At 34.7% G+C, this 22999-nt stretch overlaps 1 protein-coding gene across 1 annotated transcript; it reads left to right on the plus strand.

Annotated features, from left to right (window-relative positions):
• The first annotated feature begins 5285 nt into the window (after positions 1 to 5285).
• Positions 5286 to 8125, plus strand: LOC127553169 (gamma-crystallin E-like). The gene is made up of 3 exons (XM_051983673.1): positions 5286 to 5294; positions 5394 to 5636; positions 7853 to 8125. Exons 1-3 carry the CDS (start codon positions 5286 to 5288, stop codon positions 8123 to 8125), a joined length of 525 nt encoding a protein of 174 aa, XP_051839633.1.
• The last annotated feature ends 14874 nt before the right edge of the window (positions 8126 to 22999 follow it).

Genomic DNA, 22999 nt, shown 5'->3' on the forward strand with positions numbered 1-22999 from the left:
CCAGTCTTCACAGCCCTTTCCACCACTAATAAAATTTAGCTTTTTCTTTCTTTTCTAAACCTAACACTCAAAAATTAATATTTTCATATACATTATAGAATGCAAGCAAATTATACATAAAACTATGAATTTCTACTATGTGGAGCTTACCCTTCTTTTTAAAGTATGTAATAAACTCAGTATATAATCTTTAAAACTCTCCATTCTTGTTTCTGATTCCTTCTGTCCTTCCCTCTGCTTGCTTCTGTATAATTTTGAGAGGTTTCCCTCCCACTTTCCCCCAATTAAGAAAGGAAAAGAAAAACAAGACCCTTGTTACAAATATGCATAATCAAGTAAAATAAATTTCTCCACTGACCATTCTATATTGAGTCCATCACTTCTTAGTAAGAAGCATGTTTTATCATGCTTTATCTGAAATAAGTTGTTCATTTCATTAATCAGAGTTCTTAAATCTCTCAAAGATGTTTTTCTTTACATTGGTATTATTACATGATTTGTTCTGTTGGTCCTTCTCATATCATTACATAAATTCATACAAGTTTTCTAAGTTTTTCTAAAGTGGTTCCTTTTGTTCTTAATCACAATAACATTCTCTTATATTTACATACCATAATTTGTTCAACCACTTCCCAATTGATAAGCATTCCCTTAGTTTCCAGTTCTTCCATCAAAAAAAAAAGTTATTATGAATATTTGGGGGCACATTTTCCACTTTCTCAAATCGGAGTCTAGGCTTGTTTGTGATATCACTAGATCAATTTAGTGACTTAGGGGGCATAATTCCAAAATGACAGTTTGTTAGTACTACAACTCAGGGAGCATTTCTGCAGATTTTTGAACATGCCATATTGCTCTGGAGAGAAGAGGAAGGTAAAATGAAATGCAATGGTACAAAGAGAGTTTGTCTTATTGTCAAGAAAGCTCTGAATTCTACTCTTCTCTCTCATACTTACAAGTTATGTGACCGGAGAAATTACCTAACCTCATTGGGCCTTAATTCCTTCATTTGTAAAATGGGATAAAAATACCTTTTGTATATGTCTCACAAGGTTGTAGTAAGGATAAAATAAGACCATATAAGTAAAATCTTTTGCAAACTTTAAAATACTGTGCATTCCATTTATGATTATTAAACATGAAACCACAGGTTTAGTGGATGATACATCTGGAAATATAATCTAGTCTACAGACGATAAATACATTGACCAACTTGCCTACAGATAGATGTAAGACAATCAGAGAGTAAGTAATGAAAATCAGAAATTGGGTTTAATAGCAAATACACTGTCATGACTTTCTAGTCCAATGTTTCATGATTTTTACAGAATGTGTATGAAGAAACTCAGACTTTACTATTGGAAAATTTTGTGGTTTTTAGCTCCAATGTGATGTATCAGGGAAAGGGGGACATTAATAGATGAAGTTTGTGGATATTTGAGGGGCTAGGTAGAATTTTTGGGAAACAAAGATATAGGCAATCTGAATGCAAAGGTAATCTGCTTAGCATATGAATAGATATGCTGTCCTAGGCTAATAGGAAATTACTTCAACTGAATGATTCTTCCTTATGTTCTCTATACAATTTCTTCCAGCAAATTCTCTCTAAATTATGTCCTTCATACTGTAGTTTATTCTGTTCTCAGGGTCCTTCTAAAAGAGGTAGCTATAATTAGGGGTGCAGATAAGTGATTAACAATAGTACACACTTTTATGTTTAATCTGCATTATTAACATTTTTCTAATCACTTTCTTAAATCCAGACAATTAACAAACAAACAAACAAAAAACAAATTCAGACCTGGTTTAATGGTGTTTGTGGATTTCTAAGGTCTTAAATGTTTACTGTAAAAATTTAGCAAACAGCCCACCATTACATTTATGGGTACTCATCTATAGCAGGGCTTCTCAAACTTTTTCTGCTCACAGCTTTTTACTTAAAATTTTTTACACAATCTCAAGTATATAAGAATATAAAATAAGTACACTAATCAAACATTTACTAATAATGAATTGTAATTTTGTACCCTTACATTCAGCTACACAACCCCATATGGGGCCGTGACCCACAGTTTAAGAAGCCTTGATCCTTCAAGAAAAGGAGAGCTTATTTTTTTATGTATGCTGACAAAGAATTAGAAAATAAGCATATGCCCATAAACTGGGAAATGACTAAACAAATTGCTGTATATGACTGTAATGGGACATTATTGTCTATAAGAAAATATGAGTTTGCAGATTTTCTAAAAAAAACCTGACTTACATGAACTGATGCAAAGTCAAGTGAGCAAAATAGAATATTGTACACAGTAACATCAATACTATGAACAGTTTAGTTCTTTTCAGCTGTTCAATTATCTAAGACAATTCCAAAAGCTCGTGATGGAAAATGCCATCCGTGTCCAGAAAAAGAATTAATGGAGTCTAAATGCAGAGCAAGCATACTATTTTCACTTTATTTTTTGTGGTTTTTTTCTTTTGATCTATTTCTTCTTTCACAATATGACTCATATAAAATAGTGTTTTACATAATTTAACATATATAATCTACATCAAACTGTTTACTATCTTGGGGAAAAGGAGGAGAAGAAGTAAGGAAGACAGTTTTTTTTTAAAAATGAATGTTTTAAATTGTTTTTACATGTAATGAGGGGAATTAAATACTATTAAGAAACTGAAAAAGAAAAGAAGAGCTGAATTGACATTACACAAAGGTTCTTTGATTTAAGTGATGTGGTGAATTCCACATGAGTTCACCTATCTGTAACATAATAGGAAAGACCCAGGAAGTTGCTAGAGAATCAGGGTCACTCAATTAGTCAATGTTAGGAGGCTCGATTTGAACCCTTGCAATTTAGCTCCAGTTCTCACCATTTGATAGAAATTATTCTATTTAATAATGACTTCAGCAGAGATTAGCACTGTTGACTCTGCTGGTAGACACTATTATTCCTATTTTTGTGATATTTCTCTGACAGTGCTCTTCCTACTCATCTGACTAACCTTTGTTGGGATCTTTTACACAGTCATAATATGAGGTCTGTCCCCTGTGTTTTAGTGACCACAATACTCTATCCTGGGACTTCACTTCTCTGTTTTTTATATTCTCATTATCTCATTAGCTTCAATGAATTCAAAGATCACCTCTATGAAGATGATTACCATCTTTCATGAGTTCTAGTCCTGCATTTCCAATTGCTCATTGAGCCTCTTCACCTGGATGTTTGATATATTTTTAAATTCAGCATGCCCAAAAGAGAACTCATTACTATATCCCCTAAATCTACATCTGCTTCTGACTTTTCCTGTTTTTGTTCAAGGAACCACCATTCTTCCAGTTAGCAAAATTCCCATCCAAAAAACAAGTTTCAAATTTTCTAATCTTTAGTTTGAATTTTTCCTGTCTACCTCCAATTAGTTGCCAGGTGTGTTGATTACTTCTCAATATGTCTCTTATCTAGCTTTTATTCATAATCACTTTAGTTCAACTTGTCATCATTTCTCTTCTGGATTATTTAAACGCCTCCTGATTGCTTTCCTGGCATCCAGTTCTTCCCTTTTAATTTATCTTTCACATAGCTAACAAATTGGTTTTCCCAAAGTGCACATTTGACCACATTATGTCTCTACTCAAAAAGTGTTAATATCTCCTCATTGTCTTTAAGTTAAAATACACATTCCTCTTTGGTACTTGAAGCCCTTTACAAATATTCTCCATTCTAACTTTTCAGATTTATTATATATTATTCTCCTTTATAAACTCTATAATCTAATCAAAACTGCCCATATTTCATCTCTCACCACCATACCTTTGCATAACCCAAACCACATGCCTCCTTTACTTGTGCTTCTTTTCAATTCAATTCAAGATTCGATTCAAATGCCTTCAAGAGGCCTTTTTGTGATAACCCCAAAGATTAGTGCCTATTGTGTCTAGGTTTTGCATCTATCCTGTATGTACTTCTTTATGAGCACATTGAACTCCCTAATGGAATGTAAGGACAATGAGAGATCCATTTTTGTTCTGGCACTGGTTGTTGTGGAACTGGATGGTCTATGAGCATCCCAATTTTTCAGGCTGCCAATATTCCCCAAACTTAGCACATAGTAATACTTTTTTTAAAAAATTTTAAACAGATTTCTAGTGATATCATTTGTTTTTTGCATAGTCTAGTTTTTCCCTTGTACCCCTAGTCCTTCTTTTTTCCCCTCCTAGAGAGCCATCCTTTAAAATAAAGAAGTGGGTTTTTTTTAATTAGAAGAGGAAAGAAATCAATAAAAACTAATCAATACATCAAAAATACACCTTATGTGCAATGTTTCAGACTGAAGGGCTCCTTTGGACACAAGGACCAAGGACTCAAGGACTTCTGTGAAGGAATGGAGAGGAGATATATTCTCATCTATCTTCTTGGGGACCAAGCTTATTCTTTGAAAATTTGTAACCTCAAATTTTAAAGTATATTTTTATTGATTTTTTTATATCATCATAGTTTTCCCCCGTATCCTTTCTCTTCCCTCTCCTAGAGAACCATCCAATACAACAACTAGTATTCTTTAAAGACAAAAAGATAAGATAAAGGAAAAAATCAGCATAATCATTGAATATATTGGAAAAAGTCCAAAAACATGTGCAATATGTAGCACCTGTGAACCTCCCTCATTCTGTGAAGGAGCAGATGGTAGCATCTTCTCATAGCTCTTCTTTAGAGCCTTGTTTATGCTTTGCAACACTGATTTTTCATTGTTTTTGTGATTGCTGTCTTTTCCATCTACATTTTCGTATTGGGTGGAGGGCTTTCCTGCTTCTGTTCCCTTTACTTTTCCTCAATTCATGTAAAAAATACTCATTGATACTGATTGATTGAAGTCAGGTCTTCCTGACTCCAAGTTCAGCACTGTCCCAATTCCATCACACTGTCATTTCAAATTTGAATTTGAAATTAAGGAAGATTAAATATATTCACTGACAACATTTAACTGGGTTGTATTCAATGCTTGTGCCCCCAAATCATACTTATTTTAAAGTCTTCATTAGAAGCCATCCACAGCATTAGCCACGAGCAGCAATTCGAAGGCTCTGGAGAGAACGAGAGCAAAACATACAATGAACCCTCATGATCGTGATATGTAAAGAAAAAAAGTGACAATCCCCTCCCTAGGCCCACTGGGCCCCTTTTGTGTTATTTTTGTCAATGCAGCAGCAGACCTGCTATATATATGGGAGCTGCCGCAGCTGTAGCCCATAACACTGAACTCTCAGTACCATCCTCCATTGATCAACCATGGGAAAGGTAAGCCAAACGGGGACTTTCCTAGAGCGACTTTGGGGGAAATGGATTCCCTGTGGCTGGGGCAAGATCAGGCCATGAACCTTCCTTCTTCCATTTCAGATCACCTTTTACGAGGACCGAAACTTCCAGGGCCGTTACTATGAGTGCAGCAGTGACCACTCCAACCTCCAGTCTTACTTCAGTCGCTGCAACTCTGTGAGGGTTGACAGTGGCAACTGGATGCTCTATGAGCACCCCAATTATTCAGGCTGTCAGTACTACCTGCGGAGGGGCGAGTATCGTGACTACCAGGAGTGGATGGGTTTCAATGACTCCATCAGGTCCTGCAGAATCATCCCTCATGTGAGTTCAATTTTATCTTCATTTCACCAGATGGAAAGGTTAGGTCAATGGTAGATCAAGTAATCTTTATCAACAAAATTCCAGTATTTAATTGTGAACCTAGCTGAGATTACACTCTCTTCTCCATCAAGAAGATGTTATTTAAAATGAATGAACCTCTGACTGATAAACATATATAGTGTATTCTGGGCCAGATGACTCCCCTGATAAAGAATAAATAATCATGTTAAAATCAGTGGCTTCCAGAATCTAAAATAAGAACACATAGTCATCAGTCATCTGTTTATGTGATGCAGTTGTAATGGTGAAGTTCTCCCTATCCCCCAAATGCTTTATCTGTCAGCCTACTGCCATGAAAATCAACAGTTGGAAATTCATTCCTTTGAACTTCATCTTTTGGAAGTTATATACATTTGTTAAAGGCAGTTATTAAAATGTACATCCCCCTAGAAGGATCGACAGGTGGGCTTTATCAGTCATTTACACCTCAGTGTGAATCCATTAGCACAGTGGTTCTCAAACTTTTGTTTTCAGTATCTTTCTCCTATTAAAAATTATTGAGGATTTCTCCAAAGGGTTTTTGTTTATCTGGGTTATATTTATAGACATTTACCATATTGGAAATAAAAACTATTTTTGAATTTGTAGACCCTCTAAAAGGGTTTCAGAGATCCCCAGGATTCTCTTCCACACTTTGAGAACCACTGCTTAGCAGATCTCTTCCTGAGAAGAAGTTTTGATAGGGAAAAAGGGTGGTGAGATCACCAAAAGACTGCTAGGACTAGGGAGTGTAAAGGAGATAATATTCAGAAACCAAAAGTTATAGAAATATTTAGGAAAATTTGAAAAACAAATAGCCCTTTGCCCCATCCCCCAGGGACTCCTCTTTACTCCATTTGAGTCTGGTACACTTCCTCAGCTCTAGCCTGAGGGCTGAGCTTCTATTTTTGCTCAACCTTTAGAAGAGATTTGTAGGATTGGGCACTGGAGCAAAAAATGAAATGGGAACTGTTGCAAGATGACTTGCTTTGGGGCAACAGAATGTAGGAATTAAAGTAACAGAAAGAAGATTGAATGGAGCAACCTATCTTTCTGATGCCATTAATAATTCATGGCTATATAAAATATGATGATTTCAATCTCATAGAATGAACGTCTTAGGATCATAGAATTTATGGCTGGAAACATGATCTTAGAGATCATCTAGTTTAACTCTCATTTTACAGGTGAGTAAACTGAGGCCCAGAGAGAAAATGTGACCAGGGTCACATAAAGAGGTCACTATAGACATAGGAGATTTTAAAAATATGAAAATGGTGATTATTTGCACATGCTGAATGACTCTTGAATTTGGCTGCCTTAAATCTGAGATAAAGAAGAGTTGGGTGTTTGTGATTTATCCTTATAGTTGAACTCTAGGCTTCCAATCTCTTTCTCTGCATTTATATTCCTCTCCCATCTTCCAACTGATTATCAACATCATCTTCCTGAAACCCAGGTTTTACTGTGTTACTCCGTTGTTCAAGAGCTTGGAACTATCACACCAAGGGTATACCTAACATTTGCCCCTAGAAAGCCCTTTACTATCTGGCTCTGGACAGTATTTTCAAGCCTCACTTTACATTTCTCCTCTTCCTAAACTCTTTTTCTAGCCAAATTAGCCTACTTGCTGTTCCATCTCCATTTGCTCATACTATCTATCCCCCATTTCTTGAAGACTCAGCTCATGGTACCTCCAATAGGAAGTTTCTTCTTCTTCCCCTTTCTGAAGCACTGATCAGTATTCTCTTGCTACTCAAAAGATCACGTCTACTCTTGACTTATTGTATCCCCCCCAATAGAATGTACCCTATTTGAGCACAGATATCAGTTTCCATTTTAATTGATAATTAGATAGCATCTAACATGGTGCTATGCAAGGAACCAGGGATCCTAAAACTTTTTAAATAGGGGGCCAGTTCACTGTCTCTCAGACTGTTGGAGGGCCAGATTATAGTAAAAACAAAAACTTCGTTTTGTGGGCCTTTCAATAAAGAAACTTCACAGCCCTGGGTGAGGGGATAAACGTCCTCAGCTGCCACATCTGGCCCACAGGCCGTAGTTTGAGGACCCCTGGATAGACCCTTATCAATCCCTTAGATTGGTTATTTATTGGATTATTTGCCAAAACAGGCAAATCTTTTATGATTTTTCTTTCTTTTGCTCTGGTTCAACAGACCCGCTCACATCGCCTTCGCATCTATGAGAGAGAAGACTATAGAGGCCAGATGGTGGAACTCACTGATGATTGCTCTTCTCTCCAAGATCGATTCCACTTTCAGGAGATGCATTCCTTCAATGTCCTGGAGGGCTGCTGGATCCTCTATGAGCTGCCCAATTATAGAGGAAGGCAATACTTACTGCGGCCGGGGGAGTACAGAAGATACTTGGACTGGGGCGCCATGAACACCAGAGTGGGCTCTGTGAGGAGAGTGATGGACTATTTCTAAAATATGTATACTCTCTGCCTATCTCAATCTGGAGATTAATAAAATACTTCCTGTGTGTTCCCTGCAATTATAAGATCTCGTTTTTCTTCCTGTCCCATTTTAAAGGCTTAGCTAGAACAAGGCTGGTCTGAAAGCATGTTTCTGTGTTGGCTGAGATGGTGAAGACTATTTAATTTACATCCAGACTCTGAACCAAATGTCTTACCATAGAAGCTTTTATTTTAAAAATGTGAACTCCATTCATTCCTAGGAGACTTATCTTTGAAAACTTGTCTAAATCTGCTCAGGAATGAAAGCACTGACTTAGCCCATACCAGACTGTCTCGAACAATTCAGGATTGACTATTTTGAGGAACTATTATGCAATGTAGAATGAACTGGATTAGGGATCTTAAATCCAGACCTTAGTCACTGTGGACAGCACTTCCCCTCTTCTACTTCCCATCATTCAGGGAAATATGGGATTGGACAAGAGAAGCAAACCTTTAAGTAAAGTAAGGCAAGTAGATGAGAAAGGGAGAGAGAGAGAGAGTGCTCCTGACCTAGGATTTCATTAATATGGAGAATTCCAGGGACAGAAACTCCCTGTAAGGATGCAAATTGGCCATTGTCTATGGCTCATAATCTTAGAGATTTGCCTAGGACACTGAAAGATGAAATATCCTGTCCATGATCAGGCAAATAGAACATGCTAGAATTTGAACTCAAATCTTCCTGGAGACCAAGGTTGGACCTTTATCTACTATTTCCTCTCAAATAGATTAATGATATAAAATTAAACTGATAATACAGTGCATTTTTGAGACTATTATATGAGATGAGCTCAAAGGGTTTAATGAACAATGACTTAGGGAGAGTGCATGTTTTGTACAACAATGAAACCCAACAAAACAGATTTTCCCTCCCCATTGTCCGACATCTGCAGGACTGTCCTGACATCCAAAGGATGTTCAAAGATTTTCAAGAAGAGTTTCAACACATTGGGTGGATCCTCCATGATAGATTTATGAAAGGACATGAGTAAGACTCACAGGTTGAAATTGTGGTAATGACTCATAATCTGTGCCATTGGAAGAAATACCCATATCAATGTGATTATGGGCCATAGAATCATAGATTCAGAGCTGAAAGGGATCTTGGAAGCTATTAAGCAATGCTTTCATAGATGAATGAAATCATTACATTTTATGCATAAGGAAACTGAGGCACAAAAATTCAAATGACTTGCCCAGAGTCATATAGCTAATGGATATCTGAGGCAAGATGTATATCCAGTTCCTCCTGACTCCAAGTTAATATCAAATAAGATAATATTTACAAAGCACTCAGCACAATGACTGGCACATATTTTGTGCTTAATAAATTCTTGTTCCCACCCTACCCATCCCCAAATGCAATTATCCACTAAAAGCCATGTGACTTCTGTATTAAAAGTTTTGAAATATTGAATGTTATGATCAAAGAAAATAGTAATCCCACTGTATTATCTATGGAGGCAGCTATGTGGTAGAATGGATAGAATGATGGCCCAGAGTCAGGAAGACTCATCTTTATGAGTTCAAATCTGGCCTCAGACACTTACTACCTCTGTGCTTCTGGGCAAGTCATTTAATGCTGTTTCCCTCAGTTTCCTCATCTGTAAAAAATGAGCTGGAGAAGGAAATAGCAAATTGCTCCAGAATCTGTGCCAAGAAAATCCAAAATGGGGTCATGTGGAGTTAAACATGACTGAACAACAATTCTACATGAATCAGATAACCTTTGGTATTGTCTTTAATACTGACAAAATGAAGTATGCAGAGGAGGGAAATCAGGGAGAAGTCTAGAAACTATTAGTACTTTTAATAATTCACAACAATGTGGTACTTTTTCATTCAACTTTGTTCAAATATAACCAAAGGGTTTAGACTTGTTCAACATTGCTACTGAAAAAATAAGGAGAATTTGAGAGAAAAGTAACAGATGTTGGCAAAGCACAAAAAAATTTTCCTGCAATCAAAATTCTGTAGCAAATAGAACAGGTCGCTTTAGAAGTAATATGCTCCTTCATGTGGAGAAGGGAGTAATTGTCATTCATTCATTCATTTTTTGAAAAAAAAAAGATTTTTATTAAGGAATCATTATGCCCTATCACTCTGCTAGATGATGGGAATACAAAGACAGAACCAAAAACAATTCCTGGTCTCAAGAAGTTTACACTGTATGAGAGAAAAACAATAGGTCCACAGATAAATACAAAATATATACAAAGTGACATTAGGGGCCCTTAACACTTGATGAGAGCAGAGAGATCTAGTGAAGAAGATGGCATTTTAGTAGAAAATAGCCTTGACTGGTCGATTAATTCATAGTGCTATAGGTCTAATGAAAAGCATACGGGAAGAAATCAAAACTGGCCTGTTTTTCCAGTTCAAGAACTGATATTTCTATCATATGCTCAATGATTTATGAGACTGAGTGCTAAATTTCTCCTTTTGCTCTTCCCATTCTCAGGGGAAGAATATTATTGAAGAAATTCTTGCTTTAGGTTAGACTTTTCCAATTCTGAACCTGTGAATGAAGCTTATAGAGAGGGCTCCTCTCCACTAGATTATTCTGGATGGTCCTGAGAAAATAATTTTCTTCTCTGAGCTTTTGTTCATCTGCAAATAATATGTTTTTCACTTGTCATCCATTTCCCACCTTAATATTTTAGGATTAGTGATTATAATCATCAATGTGCTCTAAAATAATTTCCCACTAGGAAAAATAATCTCAATAGGAACCATTCAAATCCAATTTTGTGCAAATGAACCACTAATGTAATGGTCAATTCACTGTAAGCTTTATTTGGGTTAATTAGTAATCCTCCAGTTTTACTCTACAGGATGCCTTGTTTCTTAAATGGACTGACTATACAGTTTAATTTTTTTTAAATTTTAAAGTTTTCCCCATAACCCATGAAGACAAATTGATTATTTGTAGAAATGCTTGTTTTAAATGACAATATACAACAAATTCAGACCTCCCTGGTAGGGATGCTTATACACACACACACACACACACACACACACACACACACACACCTTACACAATTTTTTTCCTGCTCTGCTTTGCCTACAACTTTACTTGTGATAGTTTGATGTGCATTTAGCACCCATGAAAACTATTTATTGACATTACCAGTAATTTTTTAATGGCTAGTAAGGATCTTTTTTTTTTTAAAACACGTCCATCCCCATATTGAGCATGAGAAATATCTATTAATTGAATGGCTTTTGATTTCAAAAACATTCAAAAAACATAGGCACAGAAATATTAGAGGAAAGAGACTCATCATGTAATTCATTTATTCATTCATTTTTTTGACCTAAGGATCTCCCAGATGAGGAAACTCTTGTCAATTCAGTCTATACTTTCTCTGCAAATTAGATTGACTAGAGCAACTGATGTAAAGCTGAAGTAGAAATGGATCACTAAACTATACATAAAGATTCATAAAAGCCACATATTGACTTAGAAAATTATACATTAGTATCATTTATTGTTATCTATGTACTTTTAAAAATTATTTCCTGAGGAGTACTATAAATCATTGACTCCTAGAGTTCTCAGAAATGAAATTACTTGCTCAAGGTCACACAGGTAAAATGTAAAACAGTTGGTACTTGAACACAGACCTTTCTGAATAGTGAGCTATACTTAAGTTTTGGATTATTGTTCTTGAGTTAATATTGTTTAAGCATTAATGGATTCTTAATAATAATACTAAAGGAATCAAAAACTTTCTTTACATGTAATTGGAAAAAATAAATTACAATTACATGACTAAAATAATAATAATAATAATAATACAAATAGAGTTGCATCAGAAAATTAAGAACTTTGTTTGAAGTTTGAAGAGCCCTTAGAGGTAATCTAGGCCAACCTACATAAGAATTTCATTTACAATATTTACAAGTGGTTATTTAGTCCCTGTTTGAAAATCCTCTGTAATTTAGAGGGAACTACTTATAATCAAAAGAGCCTCTATCTTTTTCATTAATTTCATTCTGGAGAGAAGGAGAAAGAGAGAAAGAAGGAAAAAAATTTTTCATTAATGAGAAAGGGGAAATATCCATTGACTTTGAGTTATATAACCTGGGCTTGTATCCTACCTAGCTCTGCAATAGCTATCACTTAATCTCTCTGAAACTCAGCTTCCTCTCCTGTTTTCACATCTAGCTCCTGAAACAGTATTTTGTTAAGCATTAAGTTAAATGCTATCCTTCATGTCTTTGGGAATGTTGACTTGCGACCTTGACTTCTGGACCATCTTGGTATAGTTAAGGACAGACCTGCAGAAATCCCTAACAGAGCTGGTGAATATAATGGATAGTTGTATGTCTATCATCAAAGTAGTCTTTGTTCTTCCTTCTACCTGTGCTGAGGTTTTTGTCCTTTGTGCTCTGGGAAGCTGAGTTTGTAAATGAAGAAATAAGAGTATTTTAATTCCAAGTCACTGCTCACTTCTTCCTAATTAAATTCAAGGCTCCAGCAATACCAGAGCATTTTTAAAATTCATGGATTTCTAGCCACACTGAGAGTGGATCCAGGGCTTTTTTTTATTTCTGTGGCCATGTATCATTTATGTTAATCCTCTCTCAGCAACTCTGACTCCAACAATGACTCAAATAAGGACTCCTTTTTAAGAGGTGAAATTCGAACTCTGATCTAGTTAAACTTTTGCGATCCACTTGATTACATTTGTTGTTAGGCGTATATGTGCTCAAGTGATTTGACCTTTAAAGAAAAACTAATAAAAGCAACTAGATGGCACATGGATAGTGTACCAGCTTTAGAGTCAGGAGGATCTGAGTTCAAATCTAACCTCTGACATTTAGAATTTTTTACCCTGGGCAAACCACTTTATCCCAATTACCTCAGATGGAGCTAGAGTACTAAGCTTGTAAGATTTTTGAGTGGTACTGTCTACAGAAACAGACTTTTCTCTTAAGACATTTTAAATTTCTTTATAGTAATTGAACTACATGCATACAGAAACTCTGCAATGGGGCTAAAACTGGACTACTAAAAAGAATGATAATTTAATGCAAATCTGTCCAAATTGCCTGTTTCCTCATCTATAAAATGATTTAGAGAAGGAAATGGCAAACCATTCTAGTGTCTTTCCAGGAAAACCCCAAATGGAGTCACAAAAAGGCAGATATGATGAAAAAAAACAACGAACAACAAAAACAATTTTGTAACATTTTAACATTGAAAAGCTGCTTTTCCCATAATGATTTTGGAAAATTCATAGTACAAATTATATAATTCCTATTTTCTAAATAATAAACCCCAAACTAAGGACCGGATCCATTTGTTGATTTGCCCAGAATGCATAGCCAAGTAAATAGGAGACCAAATACAAATCTATATCTCCTGATTCCAAGGTCAAGGTTCTTTGTATTATTCCAAACATTCCGCTTTGTAGAACATATCAAGTGTAAGTACATCTAAAATCTAAGTCTAAGTTTATATCACCATCAATGATCTTCAGCTGCAATTTCATAAGAGAATTTTTAAATTTGTTTTTTTTTTCTTTGTAAGGCAATTGGGAGTAAATAACTTGTGCAGGGTCATATAGTTAGGAAGTACTAAGTATGTTAATCTAGATTTGAACTTAGGTCTTCCTGATTCAAAAGCCAGTGTTCTATCCCCTGTGCCATCTATCTGCCCCAAGAATTTTTTAAAGAGAAGTTTTTTCATCATTTGAGACAGGCTCAAATATTACCTAGAAATTTCAGATGGCTAGTTCCAACTGAATTATTGGTTCACATGTGCTAATTGATTTTTTTAAAATAGATAAAACATTTGAAATTGGATCTCATTGGACCCAAGGGACACATTTTGGAAGCATGGATTAAATCTAGATTCATTGGGTCCTTGATTTGAGCAATTCTTTGGATTTAAGATCATCATAAACATGAATTTCTGGGACTGGGAACTATGGGACTCTGGAGCTTTTGATAACTGCTATCCTATTCAGTCATGAAGCAATGAGAATTCCCAAAAGTTCCATTAATATTTTCCAGTCATTCTATGATAACTTGTTGTGAATTAAGCTACTATTAATTTACTACTTAAAAATAGATGACTTTCCTCCCAGAAACCAAAATATCTATATATTATATAATAATATTATATTATAATAATTATATCTATATATTATATAATGCCCCTATATAATAGGGCATTCAAGATTTCAAAATGTGTTTTCTCAATCTGTGGATGTCATTAAAAGCACCTGTGACATCTTTCAAATATCACTTAAAAAACAAAAATTGTCTTGTTATAGATCAGCTATAGATCATTTTTTGGTCAGGTCTTTTTGTCTCAGTCACACAAAGATTGTTGCATATAGTCTCCTACATTATAACTAAAGTTCTATATGAACAATGTTTATTTGACAACCTAGAGTTTATCATTTCACTAAAGTGACCTTTGTACCAAACATTCTCTCTTGACCACTTTGGAAATCCTGGATGGTTCATGGGAAGGTTAACAGTGAAGAAGATTGATTTAATTGATTTCAGAGAGTGATAGTGGTTCAGTGCCTGTCTGGATTAGTTTCAGTTTATTCTGCTGGGAGTTTGATATATGAGCAATAGTTCATGACACAAAGTAAGATAACCCTGAATAACAATAAATGAATGTTTTGTGCACATTACAAAAAAAACTTAAATTATGCATGTGTTCAGCACTTTAAAATTTTCAAATCAATTTCCCATACCAATCATGTTTCCCATTGAATTTTAAACAAATTAAATCAATTCTTTTTTTGAAAGATTCTTTTATTATCCTAGCATTTTCCACTTAGTCAACATATAAGAAATATTGAATGAATGGATAAAATAGAAAATACAAGGACCTGGATAAATGAGGAATTGATAAAGGGAAAAATATTCACTTCACATCAAATTCAAGTTAGTATTTTCTCTATTAGTCAATAAATGATTGACCACAGTTAGTTTAAAGTAATATTGATAAGTACAATCTCTCTATTTTTTCCCATATATTTCACCCCAGATTACTATCAGGACTAATTCATTCTTTCAAATCATTTCTTTGTTTGACCCTATGCTACATTGGGCATACAAAATTGAAGCAATCTGCTTTCAAAGAAACTTTTATTTAGAGAAAACAACTTTTAAACAAATAAGTTAATACAAATGCATTCAAACTTATCTGGGATATCATCAATTTGGATGTTCCCTCCAAAAAATCATAACATCAAACACAATTTTTGTCTACAATCCATAAGTTCAACACCAAACACACTGGAACCTTCTTTGGTTGCCCCTTCAGGATATCACTGACATATACAATGGCCATTCCTCACTATCTGTCCTAACTCTGTGACCCATCTTTTTTTTTTTCAATCATATAATCCTTTTATATATTTCACTCAAGTTCTTCTTCATAATCCCTGGCTTGTAACATGTTGTAATGTCCTTGCAGTCACCGTGTACCTTTACATCACCTCTTAGATAAGAATGATTTTCAATTTTTTAGAGAATGTAGTCTCTGACTATGACATTCAGGCCATAACAACCTAGATAGAACATTAATATTACAAAATGGATTTTTGATTAAAGGAGAAGAATTTAATCAGCAGAATTCTATCAAATTATGGCTTTTTGAGAGTGTCTGATTATAGAGGTACTAATGTAGTTAGAAATCTTCTGCTTGGTATTTTAATTAAGTCCTTTATAACCTTACCAACTAACTACACTTTGAAAGAAGAAGACGGGAAAGAGAATTTTTGTATGGAGAACAAGAAGTGGACTAGTTTGGATGGCTCCTAGAGAATGAGGAGTGGTGGTGGGAGTAATTTAGAGTCAGTCTGGAAAGAGGTTGGAAGGTTGTAAAGGACTTCAAACACCAATAAGAGGAATTCAAACTACATAAGTGCTTGTGTTATCTAATATCCATAAATTAATTGATTTCTGATGACTAAATAATACTTAGCCTCCAAGAGTTTCAGTTTTTTCCTCTATAAGATGGGGGAATAGGGGAGATTGACCTGAATGACATTAGTAGTCCCTTCCAGCTTTGGCCCTTTTCTGGATTCTAGAATAGTATAGGAGATATGACATGAGAACAAGATTATGACAGAGTCATTGCCATAAAGAAATAACGAGACTGAAATGTTTAAATTGTTTGCTTACAAGTGCCCAATTATAGATGTATTTAATGAAAATACAAAAATTTCCTAAGGGAACTAGTATAAATTAAGTTGCTTTTGTTTTTTAACACATTTCTTCCAGTGCCATTGACTTTCACTTCTCTGTAGAACTGAGAGAATGCGAGAAGTTGCTTAGGCAGTTTTCTTTTTTATCTATATGCCTTCTTCGACATTAGCAAGATAGTGTGGTAACCTAGAATCAGGCAGAATTGAGTTCAAATTAGACTTTAGATGCTTACTAGCTATGTGACACTGGGCCAATCAATTAACCTTTTTCAGCCTCAGTTTCCTCATCTACAAAATGGGGAAAAAATAACACCTACTTCACTTGTTCTTGTAAGTATCAACTGTCATACTATTTCTAAAGTGCTGTGCAAACCTTAAAAAGCTATCTAAAGATTAGGTATTATTATTTTCCTTCTTTCCACAGTTTTATTATTTGCCAAAAAGTAGAGAAGGTGGAAAAGAAATTATGCCATGATACTGTTTTTATACCATCATAACCTTTGTACTTATAACTTTAAGACCACTGAAAACTACTTGAATATAAGGATTCTAAATGACTTCCTTATCTACAATAGATTCTACATTATCTTCTTAGTAAAAACAAAACAAAACACCTTAAAATGGTCTAGAATTTTTCTATATGAATTCACAATTGTTAGGAATATTATTCATAAGCATGGAATAACAATTTCTGCCATGTAGTTGACGTGTACATGGAATTTTTCTGTAAGCAAATGAGATCTTCCAAGTGTTTGAAAATTTATTTGCAGGTTTTCTTTTTCAAAGTGTTCTTTACTAGACCACAAGAGGGCAATCAGCACTTTCTATTAAGAGCCAGTTTGAGAGAGAAAAAGCCATATCCTTTGCATGTAAACACAGAATGTGTATTGTTGGGAAGGAGGTTCAGGGCACAGAGAGAAGGCAAATAATTCACCCCAGTAATAAAGTCAAATCTAAGCTCCAGATTATGTTTGTGTCTGAGAGGCAATGTGGAATAGTGGGTGGAGAGCTGGGTTTGGGGTGAGGACAATTTGGGTTCAAATCCTGCGCTTCTGATATTTACCAATTGTGTGATTATGAGCAAATCATTTCATCTCTCTGTGACTCAGATTGATTGGTGTCCTTTGTTCTCAAAGAGGACCAAAATAACCTCTCTATGTTACAGTGGAGTCACAGTGTGTCTGTGGCTGATCAGACCAAAACAAGCTTGGAATGCTCTGTCATAGGTCAGACACAAATAGTCCCTATGAACATTTGGGATGGGTTTTCTAACTTTGCTCATCTCCTGTTTCTTCTGAGATAATTCAATTCTGCTTTGCTCATAGAGAATAGCACCTTCTCTGATGAGGGCGTGCCCATTCTGGATAGTCCTGTGCCAGTGTCTTATTATCAATTAGACATATATCAATAAGGTCATATTATCGATTCTAAAGTTCTTAAGAGAGACCTGGAGAGTGTATTTGTATTGCTTTGTCTGAACACTTTGTGAGTGCTTGTCTCCATAAAGTAATTTTTTTTTGGCAAGTGTATATTTGGCATTCAAACACTGTGCTCTTTGCAGTAGAATGGAATGCTTAGCAGTTTAGTTTTTAAAAAAAGACCCCAGTGTCTGGTTATCAGATATGAGCTAAAAGGATACTTTAAAATACCAAGGGAAAGCAATGTCTCAGTGTCATTTGATTTATCTATTAATTTAAAAAATCTTATGTATGAAAAGCATTTTAGGTAGATTTCATTTTATTTATTTCTTAAAAGCTAAGGATATTGAAATAAGAATTCAAGATCAAAGGATCATAGGTTTAGAACTGAAAAGTATCTGAGAAGCCAACTAGTCAAAACCCATCTCCATACCACCATTTTATGGATAAGAAAACTAGAGCCAAAGCATTTAAGTGATTTGCTTAAGGTGACACAAAAAGTAAACATAAGTGTCAAAATTTGCACCCAGGTCCTTTGAGTTCAGGATCAGTGTTCTCCTAACTGTGCCAGACTAGTTAGATGATCTGCAAACGTTGATTTAAACATTTGTTTTCTTGGCTTGTCTAAGAACCAATGAAGGCACAGGATACAAAAGAAACTGAAATACTATCTTATTAACATTATTGTCATAAATAAATAAAAACAAAAATAAAATTTTATTTGTTGTCATAAATAAAAATGTAATAGCAGCCAAATAAAAATATGACTCACAGATTATCCTGAGGAATGGAAAAAGAGTTGGCAGTTGTTTTGCCATGCAATAAAAGTAACAAACAAGAGGAAATCTAATTTAGTCTCCAGATAAAACAACCAAATCTAGTAGCCATAAAGAGATTAAGTGGCTGGATTCAGTTGTGTCTACCTCTTGTCATTTGTTACTTAACTTCAGCCGAGTCCTTTCATAATATTTATATACTAAATACTAGAATCCTAACCTTTAATATTAATTTTTCTAGAAATGAGTTTCTCCAAATGCTAACCTCTACAATTTGTAGTGAGATGCTAGAAATAGGACTGCTGTTAATATTTTCAAAATGTTCAGAATGAGGAAAGTTGCTGATTAACCTGATCATTGCTAATTGTGATTTAAGGGTGAAGTCATCTTATTCCTACCTAGATAAAAAGAAGTAGTGGACTTCAGGGGAGGAATGAGACATGCATTTTCAGACATGGCCAATATATTGACTTATTTTGCCTGACTATTCATGTTTGTTACAAGGAAGTGTTCTCTTGCAGGGTGGAAGGAAGAAGGTGAGAATGATAATGATAGTATAAAAAGCATCAATAAAATATTTTTTAAGTTAAAAAGAGGAAATTGCTGGCTGGTTATTTTTGAAAAACCTCTCAGCTACTTTTCATAGGATATTGGCAAGGAGAAGGGGACAGGAGAGATGAGATGGATACACAATGATTTGGAAGCCACAAACATGTTCTTCATGACTTCAGGATAAAAGGAAAAATAGAAATACTATGGTTCATGGGGTCACAAAGAGTCAGAAATGACTGAATGACTAAATAATTATAAGGAAATTATTTATATTATATCATTTATAAATTGTTTATTTTATGGCAGTTCAACCAGTTCCAAACCATTTTTACTCTTGATATTCATCTAGAGAAATTTCTCTTTTACAAAAAGAGGGCAAAGTAAAGATTGGGTTATCCTTCATTTGTATATGCTTCAGGTAATAACACTTTTATCTTTTTCATGTTATACTTATAGCATGATACTTATATACTGAAAGAATTGAAATCTGATGTCTAACAAAATCTCTCTTACCTGTCCCAGTGACAGCACCATATTTGATGGTCGAGTTATTTTATGTTATTTTGGGGATTTAATTCTCCTCTAATCTGCCTCCAAAAGTGAATGTTTTATATTAAATTCTGGGAAGTGTTATCAGCCTTCAGGGATACCATTTGTTTTGTTCATAACTTAGATTAGTAGAGAGGGACACACACTATGGCATGGAAAATGCAATGTAAGAAACTGGAGAGCCAGGAACTGAGTAGGCTCCTCTTCATTCCCACAGTCGTCACCCTAGATCAGATCCTCATAATCTTTTGTCAGGTCTTTTGCAATAATCTTCTATTTTTTCTGACTCAGCTCTCCACTTTGCAATTCATCTAACTCAACTAACATGATCACTTTCTAAAGCATAGGTCGATCACATCACCACCCTGCTCAAGGAGTTCTAGCAGCTTCTTATTATCTGCCAGGTAATATAGAAAGCCCTCTCTTTGTCACTGAAAACTCTTTCCAATTTGGCCTTTTCCTATTTTTCTAGGTAGCTTCACTATACTTACTCTACTTTTTATTCTCATTCATCCACATGCTCTGTGATATTGTTCTGCTGGCTTATTTCCAGTTTCTTGCACAAGACACTCCATCTCTGTTCTTCATGTCTTGCCACAAACTGCTTCCTAAGACTGAAATATTCTTCCTCTTCATCTCTCCTCATTTCTTCTATTCTGGCCTTGGGAAAGATCTCACCTTCTGCAAGAAGTCTATCCTCATCCTCCCAGAGACTAATGCTTCCTCCTTTAAATTATCTTTCATCTATTCTGTATATGACAGTCCAGGCAATAGACTGAAAAGTTCAATAGTGAAACAACAAGAGTTCAAATTGATGTAGCTGACTTTCTGATTGGTATATGCATCTATGTTCTTATATTTGATTGTATGTGCCCTTCCCCACTTTCCAGCTTCTTTTAGTTGCAAGTGGATCCCTCTAATCCACATTATTTTTCTGGCAAATGTCCATTTTTGCGTATCAATACAAAATATGTTGCTTTATACATTGTCTCATTCACTTCCCCCAAACCAGGCTAAGGGAGCAAACCTTATGATCCCCATGTTTACAGAATTAGAGAGATTAAATAATTTTCCTAAGTTGGTACAGCTAGTAGACTATTTTACAAACGCCTTAAACTAGACACAGAGACATATTACAGATGTGAATAGATTGTTCAAGACTCACTATAGGTCTGGAGAATGAACTCAAAGTTTCAGGTCAATTTTCTCTCTGGTCTTTTTACATTCTTTATACATTTGTTTCCTCAACTGCTAATTATATTCTTTCTGCCTAGAATGTCATTCCCACTCTTCTCCATTTATATTCATCCTAGCTGTCTCTAAGTCTTATTATTGATGATATTCCTGAAGATGCCAGAAATTAAAATATCACACAATTTGACATTTAAATATATTATTTTGTATTGCTCACCAATTCTTTCATGCATGTATCATTTTCTTAGGTGGATTATAAGTTGCTGGAGGGCAAATACTATTTAATTCAATTCAACAAACATTTGTTTTGCATTTCTATATACAAGATAGTGTGCCAGTTCTAGTGGATAAAGCCAAAAATGAAACAAGGAGCTGCCTGTCCTCAAGGAGCTTACATAACACCATGTCTAATACTACTTTATCTCTCACACAGGCAGTGTTGACTATTTTAGGTACTCAAGAAATATTTGCTGATTTATTGATGCTTTCTAATGGTGTCCCAATAATGTAATATTTATATATAAAGAATAACACATTTTCACTATTAATGATGATGACAATATAAGTAACATGCAAAGAACTATAATAATTGAGCGTGTAAGCTATAGCCCTGTCAATAATGCCGTGATCTTAATCACATAGGAGGAGAAGTAGGAAATACTAAGGGACATTATGGGAAAGAATTAATTCCTTTAGGCCAAACAAAATCTGTCCTGTATATTATTTCTTTACATAGTACATCTAGGGACATCACCTGATCATGATAAAGATAGTACCAGAACTGGGTTTGTTTAACAAAGCTCATACTGCAGCATAATTAACAGCATGAAATATTATAAAAGACTTCATTTTTTGTGGGAGTTATTGCAAGAACCCATATGGAAGAGAATAGAAGCCTGAGTTCCAGGAACAAGGTCAGAAGACCATACTACATAAGAAGAGGAAGTGGAAGAGGATAATTTCCTCATTCTTTCCTTGGTGCTTAGCCTCAGGGTCTACTCTCCTAAACTTCACTACTTTCACAATTTCTTTATCCCTCCCTCTCATTCAGAGCCTACAGATTCTTTAAAGATGCAAGATTTTTATTCATTTGCTTTATTAATGTCCACCTTACTTACAACATCACTAGGTTGCCCTTAAGATCTAAAGTGCATCAATAAATAATGTGATTATATATACATCTATTTTGGACTGAATTCACTATCCACTAATGATTCCTCTCCAAGATTCATGTAACTTGGTAAAACAATCAGTTCATCTGATTGTTATTGTGATCTGTACAATATATATATTTTTTATTTATTCTGATTTATAGCAAGTTTCTCTGATAAAGGTCTTTTCTCAAATATACTAAAAATTAAAAACCATATCTAGAGTCATATGAAAAAATGCTCTAAATTACTATTGATTAAGAAAAGGCAAATTAAAACAACTCTGAGATCTCATATATCACATATATCAGAAATGAAAAATGCCAAAAGTCATGAGGGAAAATAGATACAATAATGAATTGTTATTGGAGTTGTGGACTGGTCCAACCCTTTAGGAGAATAATTTGGAATTATGACCAAAAGGTTATAAAATTGTGATCCTTTGATCTAGCAACACTATTACTAGGTCTATACCCCCAAAGATATCAAGAGAATCTTTATCTACAAAAATATTTACCACAACTCTCTTTTTTTGTAATTGAAAAGAACTGAAAATCAAGAAGATGCCTATCAGTTGAGTAATAGTTGAACAAGTTGTAGCTCATGATTCTGTTGGAGTAGTATTGTGCTATAAGAAATGATGAGGAAGAATAGTTGATAAAAAACATGAGAAGACCTTTTTGAACTGATGCCAAGTAAAGTGAACAAAACTAGAAGATCATTGTACATAGTAGCAGCAATATTGTAATGATGATCAATTGTGAAAGACAACTACTCTGATCAATAAAATGATCTAAGACAATTCCCAAAGGTCTCATGATGAAAAATACTATCCATCTCCAGAAAAGAACAAACAAACAATAAACTCTAAGTGCAAATTGAACCATAGTTTTCTCACTTTGGTTTCTTGATTTTTTTTGTGATATAGCCAATATGGAAATGTGCTTTCATGATTTCACATGAATAATTGATATCACATTGCTTGTTTCCTCATTAGTGGTGGTAAGAAAGGAGGGCGA

This window comes from Antechinus flavipes, chromosome 3 (assembly GCF_016432865.1).
Source record: "Antechinus flavipes isolate AdamAnt ecotype Samford, QLD, Australia chromosome 3, AdamAnt_v2, whole genome shotgun sequence".
NCBI classification, from domain to species: Eukaryota; Metazoa; Chordata; class Mammalia; order Dasyuromorphia; family Dasyuridae; genus Antechinus; species Antechinus flavipes.